Genomic DNA, 19,248 nt, shown 5'->3' with positions numbered 1-19,248 from the left:
GGTCATGGTTAAGTCACGTCAACATTTTATATTGTTTTTTTATAGAGATAATAAAACAAAAATGAATAGTAATATAAAATGTTAACGTGCCTTAACCGTGACCACACAAACAGGAGGACATGGGAGGGCACGGGAACAAGGAGGGCAGACAATCCTTGTCCTTGTTCGAGACTGCTTCTCGAATGGCTAAATGCTTTTTAACAATTAATAACATTTCTAAATACATTTTACAACGAAAATGAAAAGTGATTCTAGATTAAAGAAGTGCTAAACACTCTCAAACAAGCTTGTCATTTCAAAATCAATCTCAAACATGCCCTAGATAGCTTGTTTATAATGAGCTCCAAGACTTCCAATCAAGACATATATAATGCAATGACTGTAGAGCGTGATTGGTGGATGACAATGCTTATACAAACAAAACCCCATGACTGTACGTTTTCTTGGTCTACATCCACTCCACCCTTGAAAATACCCTCAATTTGGATCTTCAAACGTTTTATTAGACTAGTTTCCCACTACCATAAGTGGTACAAGATGAAGATGTTGACAGATCAGAACACAAGAAAGCCTCCTGCTTTTATTGAGATTTCATTTGGGAGTTTCAATGTAAAGAATATCCCCCCATCTTTTGTAACAATGTTAAAGAAACTGAAAGGATAAATAGATTTTTTTGAAATGAGACTCTTTGTAGACTCTCCGTCACGTTATGTTATTTAATATAATTCTCATGTCAATATTGTAAAATATTATGCCAAAACATAAAACGATAAAAAATTCTACTTTTAAGAGAATCTCCTTAATATTTCTCAAATGAAAGTACAAGCTCTAATGCCAAAATCAAATCTCTAACAAATAACTATTAGCATGAGATATTGATATCCGAGAAAGTCAACAAACATTATTTTTTAGGTAGGATTTCACTGGCCCAACAGAGTTAACAAACCTAGTTTTCAAATTTGGGGACCTTCATTTCACTCTCTAAATCTGTACTCTTCAACCCACTCTTCAAACGTTATTTTTACTTTACTATTAAAATCTCTCTCTCTCTCTCTCTCTCTCTCTCTCTCTCTCTCTCCTCCTCTATTGAATTAATAAAATATTTGAATTTTATTTTTAGTGAAATTTAAAATTTGTAAAATCTGTTGAAAAGTAAAAGTAGTTTTAAAATTACCCTTTTAGTAACAGATATGTATTTGAAGAGTCATATTTATATATTCTGTTGAAGATGTTCTAACTCTTAAGTTTGTGCTTTCTTTTTCTCATGTTAGTTGTGCTTCCTTTTTTTGTACATGTTTATGTTCTATGACAATGACCATGTGGAATATGAGATCTAAGGAAAATAATAACTTTTTAAAACATTAATTTGATTTAGTTTACTAACTATTGTTTTTCTTCCTTTTTTTTTTAATTGAGAAACATGCTTTGGTTTGGATTTTCAGGAACAAACTTGTTTCATAAATAATGCATCTCATGTTTATATGCCAATTCATTATGTTATTTTTCTGCAACAACCACTAACACCTCTGCAAAACCTATATTTGAATTTGAAAACAAGTTTTTCATTAATTTTAATCGTTTTATTTTTTTCTGGACAAACCCAGTTTTTCATTAATAATTTATACGTGAATGTCGTTATCTGACCTAGTCAAAATGTTGGAGATTTTAACCTCGTCGTCATCTTTGTAAGTATCAACTAACACGTAATTAAGTGAAAATTTTGATGAACAAAAGCTTCTTCAAACACGTCTTTGCATGGATGCCAGCGTATGTCTTATCTTCTTTATTTGGTCTTGACCTCTCTACTTTTTAGCATTAGTATTAAGGGTACAAGTCAGTAATACAGTTAGCAATATAGTTAGTAAGTTTGTTAATATTTGATTAGAATAGTTATGATTTTTCTTATAAAAGCAGAATGTGTAATATTCATTTAGTCAGTCAATACAAATCTTATTTCTCTCTCTAAACTCTCTCTCTCTCTCTAATATCTATGTGTTCATCCTTGTGTTCATCCTTTCTTTTTGATTTTCCCTTCAATTTCCAAACATTGCAATGTAGTTAACAATTACAATACTTTATGAGTTGATAATAGTAGTTATTTTCAAAACACGATGCTCATCTAGCTGAGAAATTATTTTTTTTTCCTAAATTTTCTTCATCTTTGATCTTATTTACGTCACAAATAACCGTTTATGGTGTATAATCACTGCTAAGACTTAAATTTAGTTTTGTAGCCTTGAATGGTTTAATCGCTTATTAGATAATAATAATAAGTAACATTTTTCATACAACGAAAGTTGTAGGTAAATGGATTTCCGCACATATTCAAAGTTTCTTATTCTTCGGACGTGAGATTGATACTCTCAGCTCCTCCTATTTTAAGTTTTTGAATTTGGGTTAAGTTGGAAACAATAAATCATCTTGAGGAATTTGTGTTGATTAAATCACACATGTATTAGTTTTGTTGTTTTCTCCTGACACACATGCAATAGGAGACTCGAATCTGACCTCCCATAACCTTCCCCTGACGGGGTTCCGCATGCCATGGCCATTGAAAAGTACGCAAAGGTGAAGGCTCCCTGCCAGTAATGGTAGCCACCACGTGCCTACACCAGAGACAGACCATATTATCTCACTAACACTTGATTACTGCTTCTGAGCACGTGATTAATCACATTTGTAGCTAATGTGATTGCAAGGCTTTGCAACTCCATAGTAACTGCTTTAGCCTTCTCCAGCTCCTTGTAATGACAAAACTGGTGGACTTGCTCTTATAATTTCGATGCGTTGTGTTGTATTTTTTCCTTTTCAAGTCGAGGCCAAAGCTCAAGTCTTATCACGTACTTTGGGTGCTGAAGAGTAGGTTTAACTCCAATTCAGCGAGGACTTGCTTACATTCAGAATTTGATGTGGTAGTATTCCAAACTCATGATGCACTGTCATTTCACATAGTAAAGTTTTTAAGGAATGTGATTTTATGTTATTGGCTTCGAGTATCACCGCAGTGACATGTTAGCTTCTTTGAGCCAATGAACCAACCACTTGGTGTAAGTTCCCTTGTAATTTGCAAAAGGTATATGGTACGATTTTCAATTTTTCAAAGAAACTAATGATGCCAGTCACATGATCAGTTATTGTGAAATACATATACGTGCCCGTCAAAACTGTTGTCTTTGAAAAGGTGAAAATCAGTTTCTAAACTACATCCACACTGTTGAAAATCAGCTACTTCTTTTCACTTCCTTTTCAAGTTCATCAAACACCATATCGCAAATCTCATCCGCTGAGATTTCTTTGACAAACTTCCCAAGTTCTGGCTGTAGTTTCGCCAGTTCTTCCTTTGCTTCATGCTTTTTAAGTTCTGGAGTCTCAGTGGTCATTGGACTGGTCTTCCCAAGATCAGGGTCTAGTTTCGGCAACTCTTCCTGCAGGTCTAGTGTATTTGCCCCCTTGATGAAGAAAGAATTGGAAACTTCATCCTGTTTGAGTTCTGGAGTCCCAGTGGTCAATGGGGCAGCCTTACCAAGTTCCGGCCCTAGTTTTGTATCTTCCTTTGGGTCCAATGTCTTCTCCCCCTTAGTCAAGGAAGAATTGGTATCCTGTTTGAGTTCTCGAGTCCCAGTGGTCAATGGGGCAGCCTTACCAAGTTCCGGCCCTAGTTTTGTATCTTCCTTTGGGTCCAATGTCTTCTCCCCCTTAGTCAAGGAAGAATTGGTATCCTGTTTGAGTTCTGGAGTCCCGGTGGTCGATGGGGCAGTCTTACCAAGTTGCGGCCCTAGTTTTGTGTCTTCCTTTATGTACAGAGTCTTCTCCCCCTTAGTCAAGGAAGCATTGGTACCCTGTTTGAGTTCTGGAGTCCCGGTGGTCAATGGGGCAGTCTTACCAAGTTCCGGTCCTAGTTTTGTATCTTCCTTTGGGTCCAGTGTCTTCTCCCCCTTAGTCAAGGAAGAATTGGTATCCTGCTTGAGTTCTGGACTCCCGGTGGTCAATGGGGCAGTTTTACCAAGTTCCGGCCCTAGTTTTGTATCTTCCTTTGGGTCCAGTGCCTTCTCCCTCTTAGTCAAGGAAGAATTGGTATCCTGTTTGAGTTCTGGAGTCCCGGTGGACAATGGGGCAGTCTTACCAAGTTCCTGCCCTAGTTTTGTATCTTCCTTTGGGTCCAGTTTCTTCTCTCCCTTAATCAAAGAAGAATTGGCATCCTGTTTGAGTTCTGGAGTCCCGGTTGTCAAAGGAGAGGTAGCGGTAGGAGATGGACTTGTAATGGCCCTATCACTAGAAGGCGTCTCTGGTCTTCGCGGCGAAGCTTCAGTTTCCAATATTGGTCTGTCAATGGATTCAAATTCGTCGTTTAAATTTTTGATGGCATCAAAGAGTTCTTTGACCTTCTCATCATCTCTCCTGATTCAAGAAAACACCGTGTATCCATCGATATCAGAGGAGTGAGGTTACGAGCATAAAAGTGCACCTAATGGAAGAAGGGAAAATGACAGCACATTCGACTACCTGAAAATGCCTTCGCTTTGAACGTAGAACTGCTTTTTCATGGTATCTACTACACTTAAGGTGGTCAGAAACTGGAAAATGGCCAAAGAAGCATAGATTGAGAAATATTTTCCTTATTAACGAAAAACAAAGAACAATGAATTCCATTCCATACTGCTTAAGAATAATAAAGCACTAATTTAGACAAACAATAATATTAGCAAAAGAAGAGACGGAAGATTTATGCATACCTTGGCTTCCATGTCCACATAATCCTCTACAAGATTTTTCCTCGGGTTGCTTTCTTTTGAACTTCCATCATCTATGCCCGGTATATTTGCTCTGATGTAAATGAATAATCAGAGGCTCGAACTAACGGTGTAAAAACTGCTAAAAGAGACAGAGAATTACCCTTTACTTGAGTTCAAGCACTCCACGAGAGTCCTTATGCGAGTGATTGACGATCCCAAGTTTGCCTAATTGTGATACGAGAATGAAGTGGAAAAAAACACAATGTAATAGATAACAGGCGAATACGATGCAGTATTTAAAAACAACTATCAATGAAGAAAAGTATTATTACCTTGTAAGTAAAGAGAAGTTGGATTACCAAATTCACAAAATAGTCTCCATATCTCTCCAGTTCGCCACTTAAACATGAAAGAACCAAATATCATAATCATTGAATATGACACAACAATGCAAGTACACATATCGTTAAGTATATCGCATCAAATACTTGTTCCATTTCCAGTTTTAAATATGAATTTATCCGACATAATATGTTGGGAATTTTGGGATCAGATTAATTTGGTGATCAGTGTACATAAGAACTACATACTTGACCTGCTTCTCTTTGTGCTCTGTGTACGAAGACTGCAGAACCCAGGTATCTTCCAAAAAACTAACCCACGTATTTACAACATCAGCTTCTGCTTTACATGAATCAATAGATTTTGATAGCTCATCTTCCTATCATTAAAGAAAACAAATATAAAAAGATACTCTGTAGAGAGCTATCAAATTTTCATCCAATTTAGAGCAGTAAAAACCATACGTAATGTATGCATTCTGAACGTGAACCAGGGCATAATCAAAACCTGTTGTACCTTTGCTTTTATGTGTACAAGAATCTGATTGCTTGCTTCATCAAATTGTTCTCTTTCTTCCCTTGCATTGTGAAGGCGTGCACGAACGGCCTTCAATGCGATAATCACCTATAAAATAATGTTCAGTTGTATATGCATTCTCCAGCCAAAGATTATGAAAACCAAAAAAAAAAAAACAAAAAACACTCAACAGGATTCATTTTGTAGACTATAGAATTGGCAGGAGTGACATTTGACATTTGATAGGCTCCACTCACACGGACGATTTACCATCAGATTACATGTTACCTAAACGCCTAGAACTAACAATCAAATCAACAGAATTGGGAATGACAGCGATCTCCTAAAGTGCATATTTTCTTTGGAAGCATAAAAAGAGTGACATAAGAAACACAGGAGGAACCTTTTTCAGTTCATTTTGGAGTTCTTCTCTTTGCCTCTCAAGTTTTCCGATCTCCGCCACCAGTTCCTGAAAATTTACTAAAATTTGTGTACCTCAACAACAAAATGATCACAACCAAGCAAATTTATCCCGAATAAACAGTCCACTATATCCAAATTAAAATTTAACAGTGCACCAATAAAAAATGTCATTTATCTATTCTGTAAAATATTATTACAGATGACTAAATGATAACAGGCCTTTCTAACATAACAGTTTCTATACGTACTAGCCATGGGTATGAAAACTGAGGGTGAACTCTGCAGTTTTTATTTTATCATCAAACTAAATTGGCACATACCATTGTGTTGGATACCACAAATCCTGAGCAACTAAAACTCATTTTAGAAATTAACATAATAGAGAGGCTTCAAGAAATATAACTTATTAATTGAGCCTCAATTAACATTTGTAGCTTATTCAATCAAGACATATCTGTGCAAAAGAGTTACATAGTTGGATGCAAATAAGTCCTTTGAGGCAATATACCTTCTCAACTTGGCTTACTTCGTTAGCTTTAGCTACACGAAAGCTGAGTGCTTCTTCTTCCTGAAACCTGCTTGAAGTATTGAAGGACAAAACAAAGAAAAACATTTTACCAAAATAAAAGCCAACCAGATTAAGAAAACGCATATGGTCAAAATTTACACATTTTCCATGTCAAATAGCAATTAATCAAATATCATATTGGAGATGCATGCCCTGACATGCACCAAACAAGAATTGATCACAAAGTGCACTATCCCTTTACAATTCCACACAAAACTATCTTCACACAGGATGTGATAACTCTTTAAACTCAAATCATCGGTCAAACGCAGTCATGGTGAACACTATCTTCACAATGGAAAAGAAAGAAATAAATATATGCTAACTTTTTAAATTATTGGTATACTTGGTCCTGACGGAAATCTTCACAACGGATGTGATAACTCAAGCATCTATTTTCTTGACACATATACAGTGATACAGGGACAGAAAAATAGAGAATGGAAACCTGCATGCATACACTCGCACCCATAGACACAAGAAAAAATCTTTTAAGATAATATTTGAAACCTGTGGTCTGAAATGCGCTTTTCAGCTTGTGAGGTGGAGTTAGCAAGAGATTCTGATAATATTTTCAATTTCTCAACCTGCAAGACATAGATCACGGCAGTTAAATACTAATAAGAGAAGTCTTGACCCAAGACTAAGAATATGGGGCCTAATATCCTGAACAGGTGCAGTGCCCCTCTAGCGGCACAGTTCTTCTTGTTCAGTAACAAAAGAAAAAATGAAATCTAGAAGAATTTTAGAACTTCTGTAAGATGACTAATTGACAATTGGTTTCCTTGACCTTTTCATAATGCATCTCGGGTGAGTCCCCATTGCTCAATGATTTCTTCTTTAGTAACAGAGCCTCCAACCTGGAACATAGTTGAATTTCTACAAGCGCGTCTTTTAAATTCTGCAAAGAAATCAAAACTTTCAGTCATTTGCATTTAACTACCAAAACTCATAAAAATCATCGCAAATACAACTGCATCTAAAAATGAATGACCAGTTAGCTGCCTGAACCATGCTCGGCACAACTGCACTAAATCTGAACCCAAAAGACCCTATTCACATTCTTTTATCCTTCTTCTAAAATTAGTTGAGCACAATCCTTGGACTAAATTAACCGAAGCACAGTGCACAGCTCTAATAAAAAAGATTAACAGAAATGGTCAAGTGATGATTACAGTACTAAGATATAACAAGATAATACATACGTTTATGCTTTTTGATGTGTTAAGAAATGGGAAGTTGGGAACACATCGGATTTGAAAATATAATTACAGAAGCATAGATAAATCAAAACAATATTAAAACAAGTATGCAAACAAGAAAAGAGATGTCTTCTAAAAGTCAAAATAAAAGTTGGACATAAAATCACCTTAATTGAAGTCTGTGCATGTATGGGCTATGTATCTGCATGTGTGCGTGAAACTCCATGCAAATGTGAGTGGATTTGCATACGTATGTCGTGCATCTGCATAAATAAGAACATCAAGCTTACCTCTATTGTCGCATCTGTTGTCTTCTCAGCTGATTTTTCACAACCTTCACTAAGAGCCTTCTGGTGTGCCATCAATTTATCAAGTTCTTCCCTTAAACTGCAGGCTTCAGCATCTATTCTGAGAGCACAGAACAAGTCACCGGAAGATGTGGAGAACAAGATTAGGTGAATCAACATTCATTAAAGGAAATCAATAGAGGGTACACAAACCAAAAATAAATACTGTTATTACTTTCTTATACAAAATCAACTACAAAAGACAACCAAACTATAAGAGCTCAAACTGAAATGGTATAGAAAGACAGTTACAAAAATAATCATGCTTAACTGGTATGACGTTTCATAAATCAAATGCACACAAAGAACACACGCACGCGCTCGCACACACACAGAGATCATATATATACATATATAGTGCATAAACATTATACATATTGAGAAAGCGTACTGACTATCAACATTCAAACATGTAATTGTAACTTTGATATGCAATGCCTACTGCAGCATATAGAGAACAAACTTAACATTTCAAGGCATGAAGTGGAGCTATTATATATCAAAGAAAAAACCAGCACAACACAATACACCAAAGACCAATAATAAAACAGTCATTTACATTCCAAATATCTCTTAGTGCTTATGTCAATGCCCAAACATGCAACAATAAAAATGGAAAAACTGTGTTCCTCAACGACCACCTTGCAAGATCTGCATTTATTTTCAGCCCTGCAATTGCACTTTGAGCAAATTGGAGCAATTCTTCTCGCTTTATCTGAAAAGAGAAGTAGAAGGTAAAACAAAGAAGAGAGGAAGGGATGCAGGTGCTAAAATAAAAAAATATAGTTTGCAACATGATTGTGTGATGTTAAAAATGCTGCTGCTTTTTACTTAAGCTAAGGTATAATCTGGAAAATTAAAAACATGGTGCATCATGTAGCGAGAAAACCATGATCTGCCATACAGAAGATGGCTGTTTGAGAACATGAGAAAAAAGGGAACAATTTGTTGGAAACTTGAGCCTTCAAATGATAATAATATATCAATTCTAACAAGAAACACCTTATATCTTTAAAACTTGGATTGGATTGAGACTGAAAATCTCAAGCACAACATTAATTTATTAGATCATAAATCAAAGGACGGGAAACTTGCATCAAATTGTAGCATACTTAATGGTTCCATCGGCTAAATGAACTTCCTAGTACCATTTAGAGTACAGGCTTGGGTCCTGAGATTTCTATGGCCCCTTGCAAAAGCTGAATATAGGGACCTCTTTTAGGAGTCTGATCTCAATATTATTTAGAGGCATACAATCTAAACCCCATGTAGATGTGCATGCTGTCATGCTGAAGACATGCATGCCCCATCCTTACCAGTACTTCATCTTGATAGTATGAAAGTGCAATTGACAAATTCTGTACGCTGCTCATTACTGCATTGTGTACTTCCTTTCCTCCTGTAAGACAGAGCCTGTATATAACCAAACAAGAAAACTCACGTAATATTTAATATTCAAAAAATATTATCTGCAAAAGCTATCTTTAGAGTTTAGATAAATCATAAATATATTTTTTAGTCAACCGAATAGAATTTTTTTTACTGTCATCTGCTAAAACTGTAATTTCAAGGACCTACGTTATCCCAAACAAGTAATGACCAGAACAATGGGCCATAATAAGAAGATTCGAAGAGTGAGAAAAATCACCCATATATCTCCAAAAGTAGCGAAACTTCTTCCTCATTTGGTTCTTCAAGAATCTGAGTCATACAAAAGAGTTAACCTGCGGTTAAACTCCATGGATCAGCAAATACAAAGCCCAGCCATTGCATACAGAAGTCACTAAAACCCAAGGGAATGCTGAAAGGATGAAAATTCTAGATATCATACTTCTACAACTTTTCACACAGGTTAGAAGGAGAAGAAAGAAATCTTAATCCATCAGAAACATTTCATTCAAATTTTCAGTGTATAATTCAAAAAAAGATTCTCTCTACTTATAATGGAATTATTATGCACACCGTGATGACGCCCGATTATTATATAATCCGGTGCTCTATTCACTCGTCATATATACACTAGGGATCAGCTTTGTAGTTGGTAGCAGAAAATAAACACTTCCTTCTAATTCTATGTCAACCAAGTACGAATAGAGAAATCTCACTCATCATATATTATATTACAAGGAGAATGTTATCAAGTCTATCGAAAGCGAACATTTGTACTTGTTCAACTTACCATGGATAATGTCATGCCCTCCAGAGCTTGGCTATGAAGAAAGACATCACGAAAAGTTTTCGGTTCATCTCCAGCATCGGAGTCTACGTAATAAACCTGTCGCGAACATTAAAGCAAGAATTACAGAAGAGCAACTGAAAAACAACAACAGCGAACACAAAGTGTAGGATTTACTCACCAGGGTAGGTTTCCTCGGGGAGTCTGCTGACTCATCGGATGTAAGGTGGTCTTCAGAACCCTTTCCGTTTCTCGCATTGTAAAGGGTGGACAATCTCTCGATTTCTTTGAGTGAAACCAGCCACCTCCTCAGCAGCTGAACCCTTTCTACACCTCTACAAGAAACAGAAACTTCTTCCAATCTTTTCACAGTCTGCTTAAAACTCTGTAAATTCCTTGGACGCTGAGTAGCAAAAACCATGCCAACAAAACTTAAAAGTCGAAATACAAAAGCTCAAACCAACACCGACCAAACCAATAAATAAAGCAAATACGAAAGGGGCATTCATTTTTCTCGAAATAAATTGGGTCCGTTTGGACATGTTTCTCTAAAATGCACTTCTTTTCGAAAGCATTTTTACTAAAAGCACTTTCGATAGAAGCTTGTTGAACTGAATTTCGCACTCTCGTTTTGTCCCTTATTCTCCCCTTATTTATTCAATTTTACAATTAGAAACAAGAGGGGCGAGTGGAAAGGAGTAAAGGGGAGTGCAACAATCAATTTCCCAACCAAAATTCAATTGCTTTCTGAAAAAGCAATTACAGGTGTATGTGTAACAACCAAAAATGCTTTTGGCCATTGTGAAAAACTTCCAAACAGGCCAACCAATTAAACAGAAAATAAGACATTAATAAAGGGACTTGAATCAAAATATGATATTTTTGTCAAACGGAAAACAAGGTGAGGAAAATAGTACAATGCGGTCAGGGAGGAGGAGTCTGGCTCCGCCGGCGACGGCATTGCCCGCGTGGAGGACGACAGTGTCGGTGTAGTTGCGTACGGTGCGGGTGAGGCTGTTGGCGGCCCCTGCTTCCACTGCCAGGTTCACCGCATTTCTAATCCACGACATGTCATCCGACGCACGCTCTCTCCTTTTTGTCTCGCAATTTCCCGCCCTCCAAACAAATAATGAAATAAAAATTGAGAAATTAAAAGAATAAATTACAGATTTAATGGTGAAATTGGGCTGATTTTTGTTGATTTTGGGTTGATGAACGCCGGAAGAGGAAGACGAAGAGGAAGGAGTCGAGCGATTTCTTTTGGGTGCAACTGCAAAACGAAATGAACGGTTTTTTCTGGTTTTAGTTGGGACTGCTTTGTTTGCGCGGTTTTCTTTTCCCTTTCGTTTCGATTCCTTTTTGGCCTTTTTCGACTACGAATTTACTAAACTGCCCTCCTTCTTTGGGAGTATGGGGGGGCCTGGAGGAATTCTCGGAAGAAAACGCGTAAATTTTTTAAGCCTTCACGACGTCGTCCCGGCTTAAAATTTCATTCTCTCTTTTTTTGGTCACTTTTTATTCATTAGTAATTTCAATTTGTACTTGATAATAAGAAACATACTTATAAGAAATTCAAAATTTAGTTTAGAGATCAAATTTTTAATTTTTTTTAAATACAAGCAGTCCGGGGAGAGGGAGGGATAGAAGGGTTTGAACCGGACGAGAGGAAAACTCAAATTACTAGGGCAAATCCATCACTTGTAATACTCATGTTTTTTTTTAGTTCATGAATTAATATTCAACGATTTCTAATCCAGGGACCAAAATCCCAAAAGCCAAAGTACCAATGCTCCAATTTTTGTGGCTTTCCTATCTTTGTTTCAATTTGTGGGAGTTTCGTGAAGATTTTTCCGACAAGACAATATTCCAAATTACTTTAAACACCAAAAAGAGAGGTTTCAACTTCGTTTTTTTATTAATACATTAGATATTATCTATGCTAAGGGATAAGAAAGTGTACTAAACCTCACAATGGATTAACCATAATAATTTGGTTCAAATTTGTTTTTAGCGAGATCCGCAATACAAAGTGGCAAGAGAGGTTTCAACTTAAGTACAAGGAAGGGATAATCTATGCTAGCTTAGTGGCCTAAGAAAAAGTAATTCACTAATATAAAAGCAGAAGGGCAAAATGGGAGGGGCAAGTGTGACAAGAACTTTTATTCTTTAAGAGAGCTTTCTTTTCTTTCCTATCAAAATTCGGAAATTCTAGTACAATGTCAATGGCTTGGATATTACACTGATAATACAACTGACCAAAAAAGAGTAATCACCAGTTCTATTATGTGCATAGAATGGAGATGATCAGCAACAATGTGGAGTATTGTTCTCTCTACTTCATCTATAGCTAGTCCTCGAAGCCACCAACACCGCCGTGTTTGCCCAGAGGGGAGTTGCTTTTCTGCAAGTGACATCCATCAGTCAATTTCCGGCAATGGCACTTTCCAGTAGTTCCACGAGTTGAAGTCTTCCTGCACATATGTCGAAAACCAGGTTCATCCATCATCAGCGATGAAGACAAAATTGAGTTAGATACTATGGATTATGTTCGGAGGAAAGGATGCAAAAGAGTATTTACCTGCTCAACCAGTGAAGTTGGAGGAAACATGTCGTTGACAAGAGTGTGCAAAGATGTGTACGTCTTCACGTCAACGGGATGATGGCTGATGGCCACCTCACCCTGCCAGTTAATCACCACGGTTTAGCCACATGAGAGACATGCAATGCTCTCTTTCGTTTGTAAAAACCATCACCGGAAGATAAATATGAAATATACCTTGGGATTGATTATGAATATTTTGCCCTTTGGAATCCCAATTTTCCTGTAGCTGAGCTCATCCGTGTCTCTATTTCCAAATCCTGCATAGAATGGATTGTAATCGGCGGGGAAGAGTTTTTTAATGTCCTGCAATATATGATTTAGCAATTAGCATGCATCGCAACCGTTAGAAGAAAGGGATCCAACCCAAAGTGTTTGAATTTGAACTCGAGCTTAACTTTATCTGCTACTTACCTCTAAACAGGCAATTTTGAATTCATGTGGTGCTCTTCTTACAACTGCCATCAGCAAATAGGAAAAAACAAACTGATGAGCACTAAAACTATATAATCTCAAAAACTTAAAGAAGGCAGAATTCAAAATCGTAAGCAACTAAATGAGCTATTTAGTATATGGCAGTGGTGGTATGATGTATAACGGAGACAAACTAATATCTTATTTGTCAAAGGTCAATGAACTAACAAATGATCAAGTCAGTACCGTCAAAGCCAAGTGAATGACACATCAAAAGGTTCTCATGATTGCATATCCAAATCTATAGAGAATGTGAGTCTCATCCAGTGTTTAAAATATCGGTATCAGTGGAAATATTGATAGAAAAATTTGTGAAAATATCGATCGTATATCAATATTGATATCAATTGTCTTTGATGGAAATGATGGAAATTTGCTCAAAAACATGGAAATTTAAAATTATTTTTTAGGGAATGTCATATGAAGTCACAACACACATATGAATCAAGAATTAATGATTAGATATTGTGTAAACAATAGGTTAGTGATATGTGAGAAGAAAAACTTCCTTCTAATGACAAGCAATAAGATAAAGCATTTCACTAGAAAGAATAAATTACATATAACTTAATTGAAATTTTCGTCATGAAAGCAATACAAGTTTTATTGAAGTAAACTAATACCATAAAGAAAGAATTTTAAAAAATAAAGAATACATAGACTCATGGATATTTCCTACAAACTTTTTGCAAATGTCTGCAAACACTAGATATTTCTTGAAAATATCAAAAATATCGAGGAAATTGACTGATTTCAGGAAATATCGCGGATATGACTTCACCCCCTCTTTCCATATCGTTCCCTGAATTTTTGGATATTTCCGTGGAAATATCGAGCATATCAAGGATATTTCAAACATTGGTCTCATCGGATATCAATAGTGAACTGGAAAGCAAGAATAGTTGCTTGTTTAACAACAGCACCACACATAACAATGTCATGGCCAAAATACGCTGATTTGATCCAAATCAACCTACCACCATCTAAAAAATCTATTTTGTCATAAACACTACAAAAACTTCCAATGTTTGCCTTTCTCCATTGTTAGTTTCCTTTTGGGTTTAATTTTCACATAGATTTAATTCATTAGAAAAGCGGTAACATCTACAGTTACAGAGTGGGCATAAACAACATCAAAACAAAGTTAGTTATGCAAGCAGAACATAAATTACAGAGATGACCTCACCTTCACGAAACAATGAAGGAAATAATCCATCAGGTGAGATAACAACAGGTCCATTGGGTAAAGCTTTTCCATCCTGCAAGTACAGGAGAGTAACCAAATTGATTATGCAATTCTATCAACAAAGCCTCGACAATCTCAATCTTACAAGTCTAATATCTGCCTTTAATCACATAAAGGAGGTAAAGAACAAAATTTTGGTGTTGGATTAGAAAGAAAGGGAGACCAAAAACCAGGCTATTATTAGATTACCTGTTTTAGGTTGAGTAAAAAGCTTCTCGTAAGATATGCCTGTACGATTGCACGTGCACTCAAAAACAGTAGCTGATATCCATTTTCCTGTATTAAAAGCCGGAATCAATATTAGATACCCGTCCACAAAAGAAAAGCAAATCAGTCCATGACAATGTAAAAATAAAATTATAAAAATTAATTGCAATGTTCCTACAATGACCTTAATGAACCTTGACTGAGAATCAAGCTGATAACCTTAATTGATAAGTTATGCAATCAAGAGATGTACCTTAATCGCAGAGAAAAGCCTAGACACACCAGTATGCGTCCAATCCTTTCCAACTAATGGCATGAACTGACCTAACACATCCGACCTGGTAAAATGCATCAAGGTGAAAAATTTTATCATTCAACTAAGCATTAATATTATCATGATGGTAAAATATCTTGTCATTTATGTATCTTTGAAATGTTTTATTTTTTTTATAGCTTTGCAGATTTCATGTGCTGTCGATAGTCCAAAGGACTAATTTGTACGACTGTCCAGCACTAAACTACATCTTCTGTGGCAATGGAAAGTTGCAGAAGCAATCCTATTTAGCAATCCAAACCATATTACATGACAGCAGCCTTACTTGGTAATAGTTCCGTCAACATCAGAAATTACAATTCTGGCATTCCATTTCCACAAGTATATATGTGCATCAACCTGGTAAAGATAAACATGGGTTAGCAGCTAAATGGTAGAAATATATAACTCTATCTGGCTATAGCTCAAAATATAGTTGAAACACCAGATGATTGGCAAACCTGTTGTGTCCCCCAAACCCTTGTAGAGAAACTGAAAGTTATCATATTTTGACCTTCTTTGAGATTTAAAGATGCTATCTGCTCGGTGGTGGGAACATTTGTCCTTACAAATTGCTTCTGAGGGGACTCAGGAACCGTTTCAACTTGTGAGTTCTGCAGACCAGATTCAGAATCAACAAATTCATCCTCATTTGATGAATTACTGTCGGTGTGCTCAAGTGTTTTGACCCTCCTAAATGGAATGGGCCAGAGCCTCCATCTGCGTCCAGAAGGAGTCGAGGGCGTTCCAGGATCCTCATTCCTTGGTTTTTCTGAGCCATCTTGTTCGACAGGAATTGCCTCCTCTGGCTCAACAGATAAATCTAGATTAAAAGCAGCCATTCCAAGAACAGCAGGAGCTGCTTTTTCCCACGAAAAGTATCTTTCCCTATATCTGACAATCAGATTTTCATTTTTCAAAATTGATGTTGCAGAAGTTATAAAATCCTCTGCAGATATACGATGTGCAGCAAAGGTTTCAGCAGCAGCTTTCACCCCCATACCCGGACGAAGTCCATTCCCACAGAGAGAAATCTCAAACCCTGGAAATTGTACAATAAACAGAAATTAGATTATGGAAAAATAGGGAGATTTAAATAACAATTGGAGCCAGTAAGAGGTGCTTACTTATGCTTGAATGGACTTGTATTTCTTCACTTGACGATTCTGGTGGGGGTTCTATTAGCTCATTTTGTGTTTCTTCGCTTGAAGATTCTGTTGGGGGTTCTATTAGCTCACTTTTACTGCATTCATCTACACTTTCAGGTCTTTGTTGATTAATTTCTGTCCCATCAACCACTGCTGATGTAACACACTGTCCATCCTTCCAGTCTGGATCATTACTGACAGAATGTACAGAAATGCTGTCAATACTCATTTGTTCTGCAGAACACACAATCTTCTCAATTGATTCATTTCCAACTTCCAAATGTGGATGCATATTGTTGTCGGGTGAAACAAAACCAGGAGATGCAGATATCTCATCATTATTTCTCAAGTCAACAGTAGCATCTTCAGTTCTATCAACCACCAGAAGAGTCTCATGAGATGTTTCTGGTGAACTTTGAACCTCCAATGAGGACCCCATATTTTCAACATCTTTCACTTCATGTTTGGCCTTTTCTTCTAGCTCCAAACAGCACTTGAAAGCATCTTCCTTGTTAGCAGATGTGTCTTCTGAATTGCTATGCATCTGAAGATCTCTTTCCTGTGTTGAAGTCTTTTGTGTTTCTTGAGCTTGACATACGCACTCCCCTTCTCTTTCATCAACTTCCAACTGATGTCCAATAACATTATCATCCTTCTGGACGCCGCTGACATTCCCAGAAGCAACACTAGCTGTAGATGCATTCAGCTTACTGATATAATCAGCAGCCCAAGCAGTTTCACCTGAACTAAACTCCTCGGTGCCTTCGCAGAAGTCCGTCTCTTCACCTGGACCCAGATTGAATCGAGGTGTGTCTAATTCCACATTCTCTGCGGTCTGTTCTGATGCTGAGATGGGAGCTGTCAATACATGACCATCTACACTCACCAATATAACTTCCGAGTTTAAATTCTGTGATTCCACAATACGCTCACTGTCTAGATTATCGTATCGACTAGACCCATACCCCGATAACTCAACAGAGCCCTCTAGAGAAGATTGCTCATCTTGAAATTCATAGAACCTCCGATCAACATCAGATTCTGCCCTCTCCATCCGTTTTGCGCCAAATGAATTGTGTTCCTCTCTCATTTCAACCACCACCGAATCAGAGACACTGTGCTCAAGTCTACGAATGTCATGACTTTGGCCATCACCATCGAAAGTATTATCCCCTTGCGTAGCTTCTGAATTTTCAAAATCCTTGTCAACCCCATTTATCTCACTTACTTTACCCGATTCAACCTCCTTTATAAAATAAGCCTCACCCGAGTTATCAAGATACATATGGAAATTGGCATCTGTGCCATTTACATTGATGTGGACCATCTTCTCCGCACCTTTGAGAACACCCTGAAATTTACCAAACCGGACATACCAAGGCGTGCTCCTAAACGTCCCATCCTGCTGCTGAACCACAATGACATCAACAGCCCCGCCAAACGGATGAAAAGGGGTGGCAACAGAGTAAACACCTTGGGAAATTAGGCTCCCAACTTTGCCAACCACATTCATCGGGTCAAACCTACTATCAACCACTCAAATTTTTGTGAAACCCCAATTATCATCTAACCTCAAATCTCTAAATTCTTTAATACATGCATCCAAAACTCCGGTTCCGTGATCATGATTCTGATCCTTTTCCGGTATCTGCATAACATGCAACGAATAAAACTCAAACAAAGTGGTTTCCTAATTGGAAGAATCCACATAAAAAGAAGCAACCAATGTCATCTAAAAGTCATTGGAAACCCTAACACCCTGTTTGGTTGCCAAGAAAAACCGTGGGAAAATTAATTCTACATTCCCCATCAGAAGATTCGAAACCTTTCGATACAATCCGTACAAATTGAGCTCTAAGATGCTCAAAAGTCTCTAATTTGATTCCCTGCGATTTCTAATTTTCTCGGCAACCAAACAAACCAATAACCCAATGCATACAAAAATTAAACAATTCAATCAAATACCCAAAATTAAGAAACTTAAATAACCCACATTGAAAAATCATTAAGTGTATAAAATCAGCAAAATAACAAGAACATTGTGATTAAATCAAACTTACGGGTTCGTATTGCAAAATTCATGAAAAATTAGAGCAATCAGATAGCTCAAACACTCGAAACAATTCTCTATGGCACCGTTCTCCTTCAATTTTGAATTTTTCCTTCTGGGTTTCTGTCCCGACGGCGAATTGGGAAATCCAACCTCCGTAGTTTGAACACTTATGGGCTTCGACGTCTGGATTTCCGTCGGGAGGATTCGTCTGGATGAACAGAAAAAAGCCAGAGATAGAAATCTCCGCGGCGAAGCATTAAATAGGTACTCCTGGGAGTAAAATACCGAACGAGTCCTGTGGGGTCGAGGAAATTTCGTGTGGAGTTGCCGGCTGTGATGTGTAAATATCTGGGTTTGGATAAGGGTATTTTGATGATTTTGGGTTGGCATTACTTCATTACTGAGATCAGATGTCGTGTCGCCACTCGCCATGTTTGAACAGGGAGAAAGGGAAAGAGGGGGTCGGACCGAGAGCACATCTTCTGTTGTGGCTTGACCCGTTATTATTTGACATAAAGTTAGTAAAATTAAATTTTTAAATATGTGAATCAATAATTCAGATCACAAAGAAGCTTAACTCATTTTGAGTGTAAAATATTTAATCTTGGTCAAACCGCTCCTTTAAGGTAGAGAAAATTTTCATTGTGTCGGAATTAAGGGTATATAAAATGTTATAATACAATTAGTTGAAAATTCTTTTTCAAAGTTTCAATCAAATGTATTATCAAACTTGATATACCGTTCCATATTTTCGGTGCACTAAAACAATCCCTTCTTAGAGTCATATAAGTCTTTGTCTCCAAGTTAACAAAATTTTAATACGTTTCTTATCAGATTGTCTATCGTTCCCCTCTAAACCTCAATTTTTTATTCAATTTATGTCTTATTGTGTTTGGGTTGA

General features: G+C 36.9%; 2 protein-coding genes across 6 annotated transcripts; both read right to left on the bottom strand.

The window, feature by feature from the left end:
- Positions 1-3,042: 3,042 nt before the first annotated feature.
- LOC103408404 (intracellular protein transport protein USO1-like) lies at positions 3,043-11,637 on the bottom strand. Of its 5 annotated transcripts, none has more exons than XM_029101146.2 (18): positions 11,225-11,637; positions 10,489-10,710; positions 10,311-10,406; positions 9,780-9,832; positions 9,448-9,544; positions 8,773-8,846; positions 8,075-8,192; positions 7,373-7,483; positions 7,093-7,169; positions 6,523-6,592; positions 5,995-6,060; positions 5,592-5,699; positions 5,324-5,454; positions 5,066-5,132; positions 4,894-4,958; positions 4,734-4,824; positions 4,504-4,574; positions 3,043-4,398 (listed from the first exon to the last, which is right to left on the bottom strand). In XM_029101146.2, exons 1-18 carry the CDS (start codon positions 11,375-11,377, stop codon positions 3,222-3,224), a joined length of 2,847 nt encoding a protein of 948 aa, XP_028956979.2. In that variant the 5' UTR covers positions 11,378-11,637; the 3' UTR covers positions 3,043-3,221. The 5 variants fall into 5 exon arrangements, with proteins under 5 accessions (XP_028956979.2, XP_028956980.2, XP_070676701.1 ...); XM_029101147.2 differs by having other exon boundaries at positions 6,523-6,589; positions 11,225-11,619; XM_070820600.1 differs by having other exon boundaries at positions 9,780-9,855; positions 11,225-11,576.
- An 802-nt stretch (positions 11,638-12,439) lies between these two features.
- On the bottom strand, positions 12,440-18,649 carry LOC103408363 (phosphatidate phosphatase PAH1-like). Its single transcript, XM_008347213.4, has 11 exons — positions 18,355-18,649; positions 16,274-17,942; positions 15,608-16,188; positions 15,433-15,506; positions 15,087-15,171; positions 14,816-14,902; positions 14,567-14,639; positions 13,321-13,364; positions 13,084-13,212; positions 12,886-12,987; positions 12,440-12,778 (listed from the first exon to the last, which is right to left on the bottom strand). The coding sequence occupies exons 2-11, from the start codon at positions 17,805-17,807 to the stop codon at positions 12,725-12,727; spliced, it is 2,763 nt and encodes a 920-aa protein (XP_008345435.3). The 5' UTR covers positions 17,808-17,942; positions 18,355-18,649; the 3' UTR covers positions 12,440-12,724.
- Between the last annotated feature and the right edge of the window lie 599 nt (positions 18,650-19,248).

Source organism: Malus domestica, chromosome 04 (assembly GCF_042453785.1).
Source record: "Malus domestica chromosome 04, GDT2T_hap1".
Lineage (NCBI taxonomy): Eukaryota > Viridiplantae > Streptophyta > Magnoliopsida > Rosales > Rosaceae > Malus > Malus domestica.
This window is presented reverse-complemented; position numbering and strand designations above follow the sequence as displayed.

Excerpts from the sequence above, each read along its gene's own strand:
- LOC103408404 (XM_029101146.2), bottom strand. The coding sequence starts at position 11,377 with ATGTCGTGGATTAGAAATGCGGTGAACCTGGCAGTGGAAGCAGGGGCC. Across the intron at positions 8,193-8,772 it reads ATAAATGCAGATCTTGCAAG|AATAGATGCTGAAGCCTGCA; the intron begins GTGGTCGTTGAG and ends CTGTGCTCTCAG. Across the intron at positions 6,593-7,092 it reads AAGCGCATTTCAGACCACAG|CAGGTTTCAGGAAGAAGAAG; the intron begins GTTTCAAATATT and ends CAATACTTCAAG.
- LOC103408363 (XM_008347213.4), bottom strand. The coding sequence starts at position 17,807 with ATGAATGTGGTTGGCAAAGTTGGGAGCCTAATTTCCCAAGGTGTTTAC. Across the intron at positions 15,507-15,607 it reads GGGTTTGGGGGACACAACAG|GTTGATGCACATATATACTT; the intron begins GTTTGCCAATCA and ends TATCTTTACCAG. Across the intron at positions 13,365-14,566 it reads TCCTTCATTGTTTCGTGAAG|TTGTAAGAAGAGCACCACAT; the intron begins GTGAGGTCATCT and ends TGCTGATGGCAG.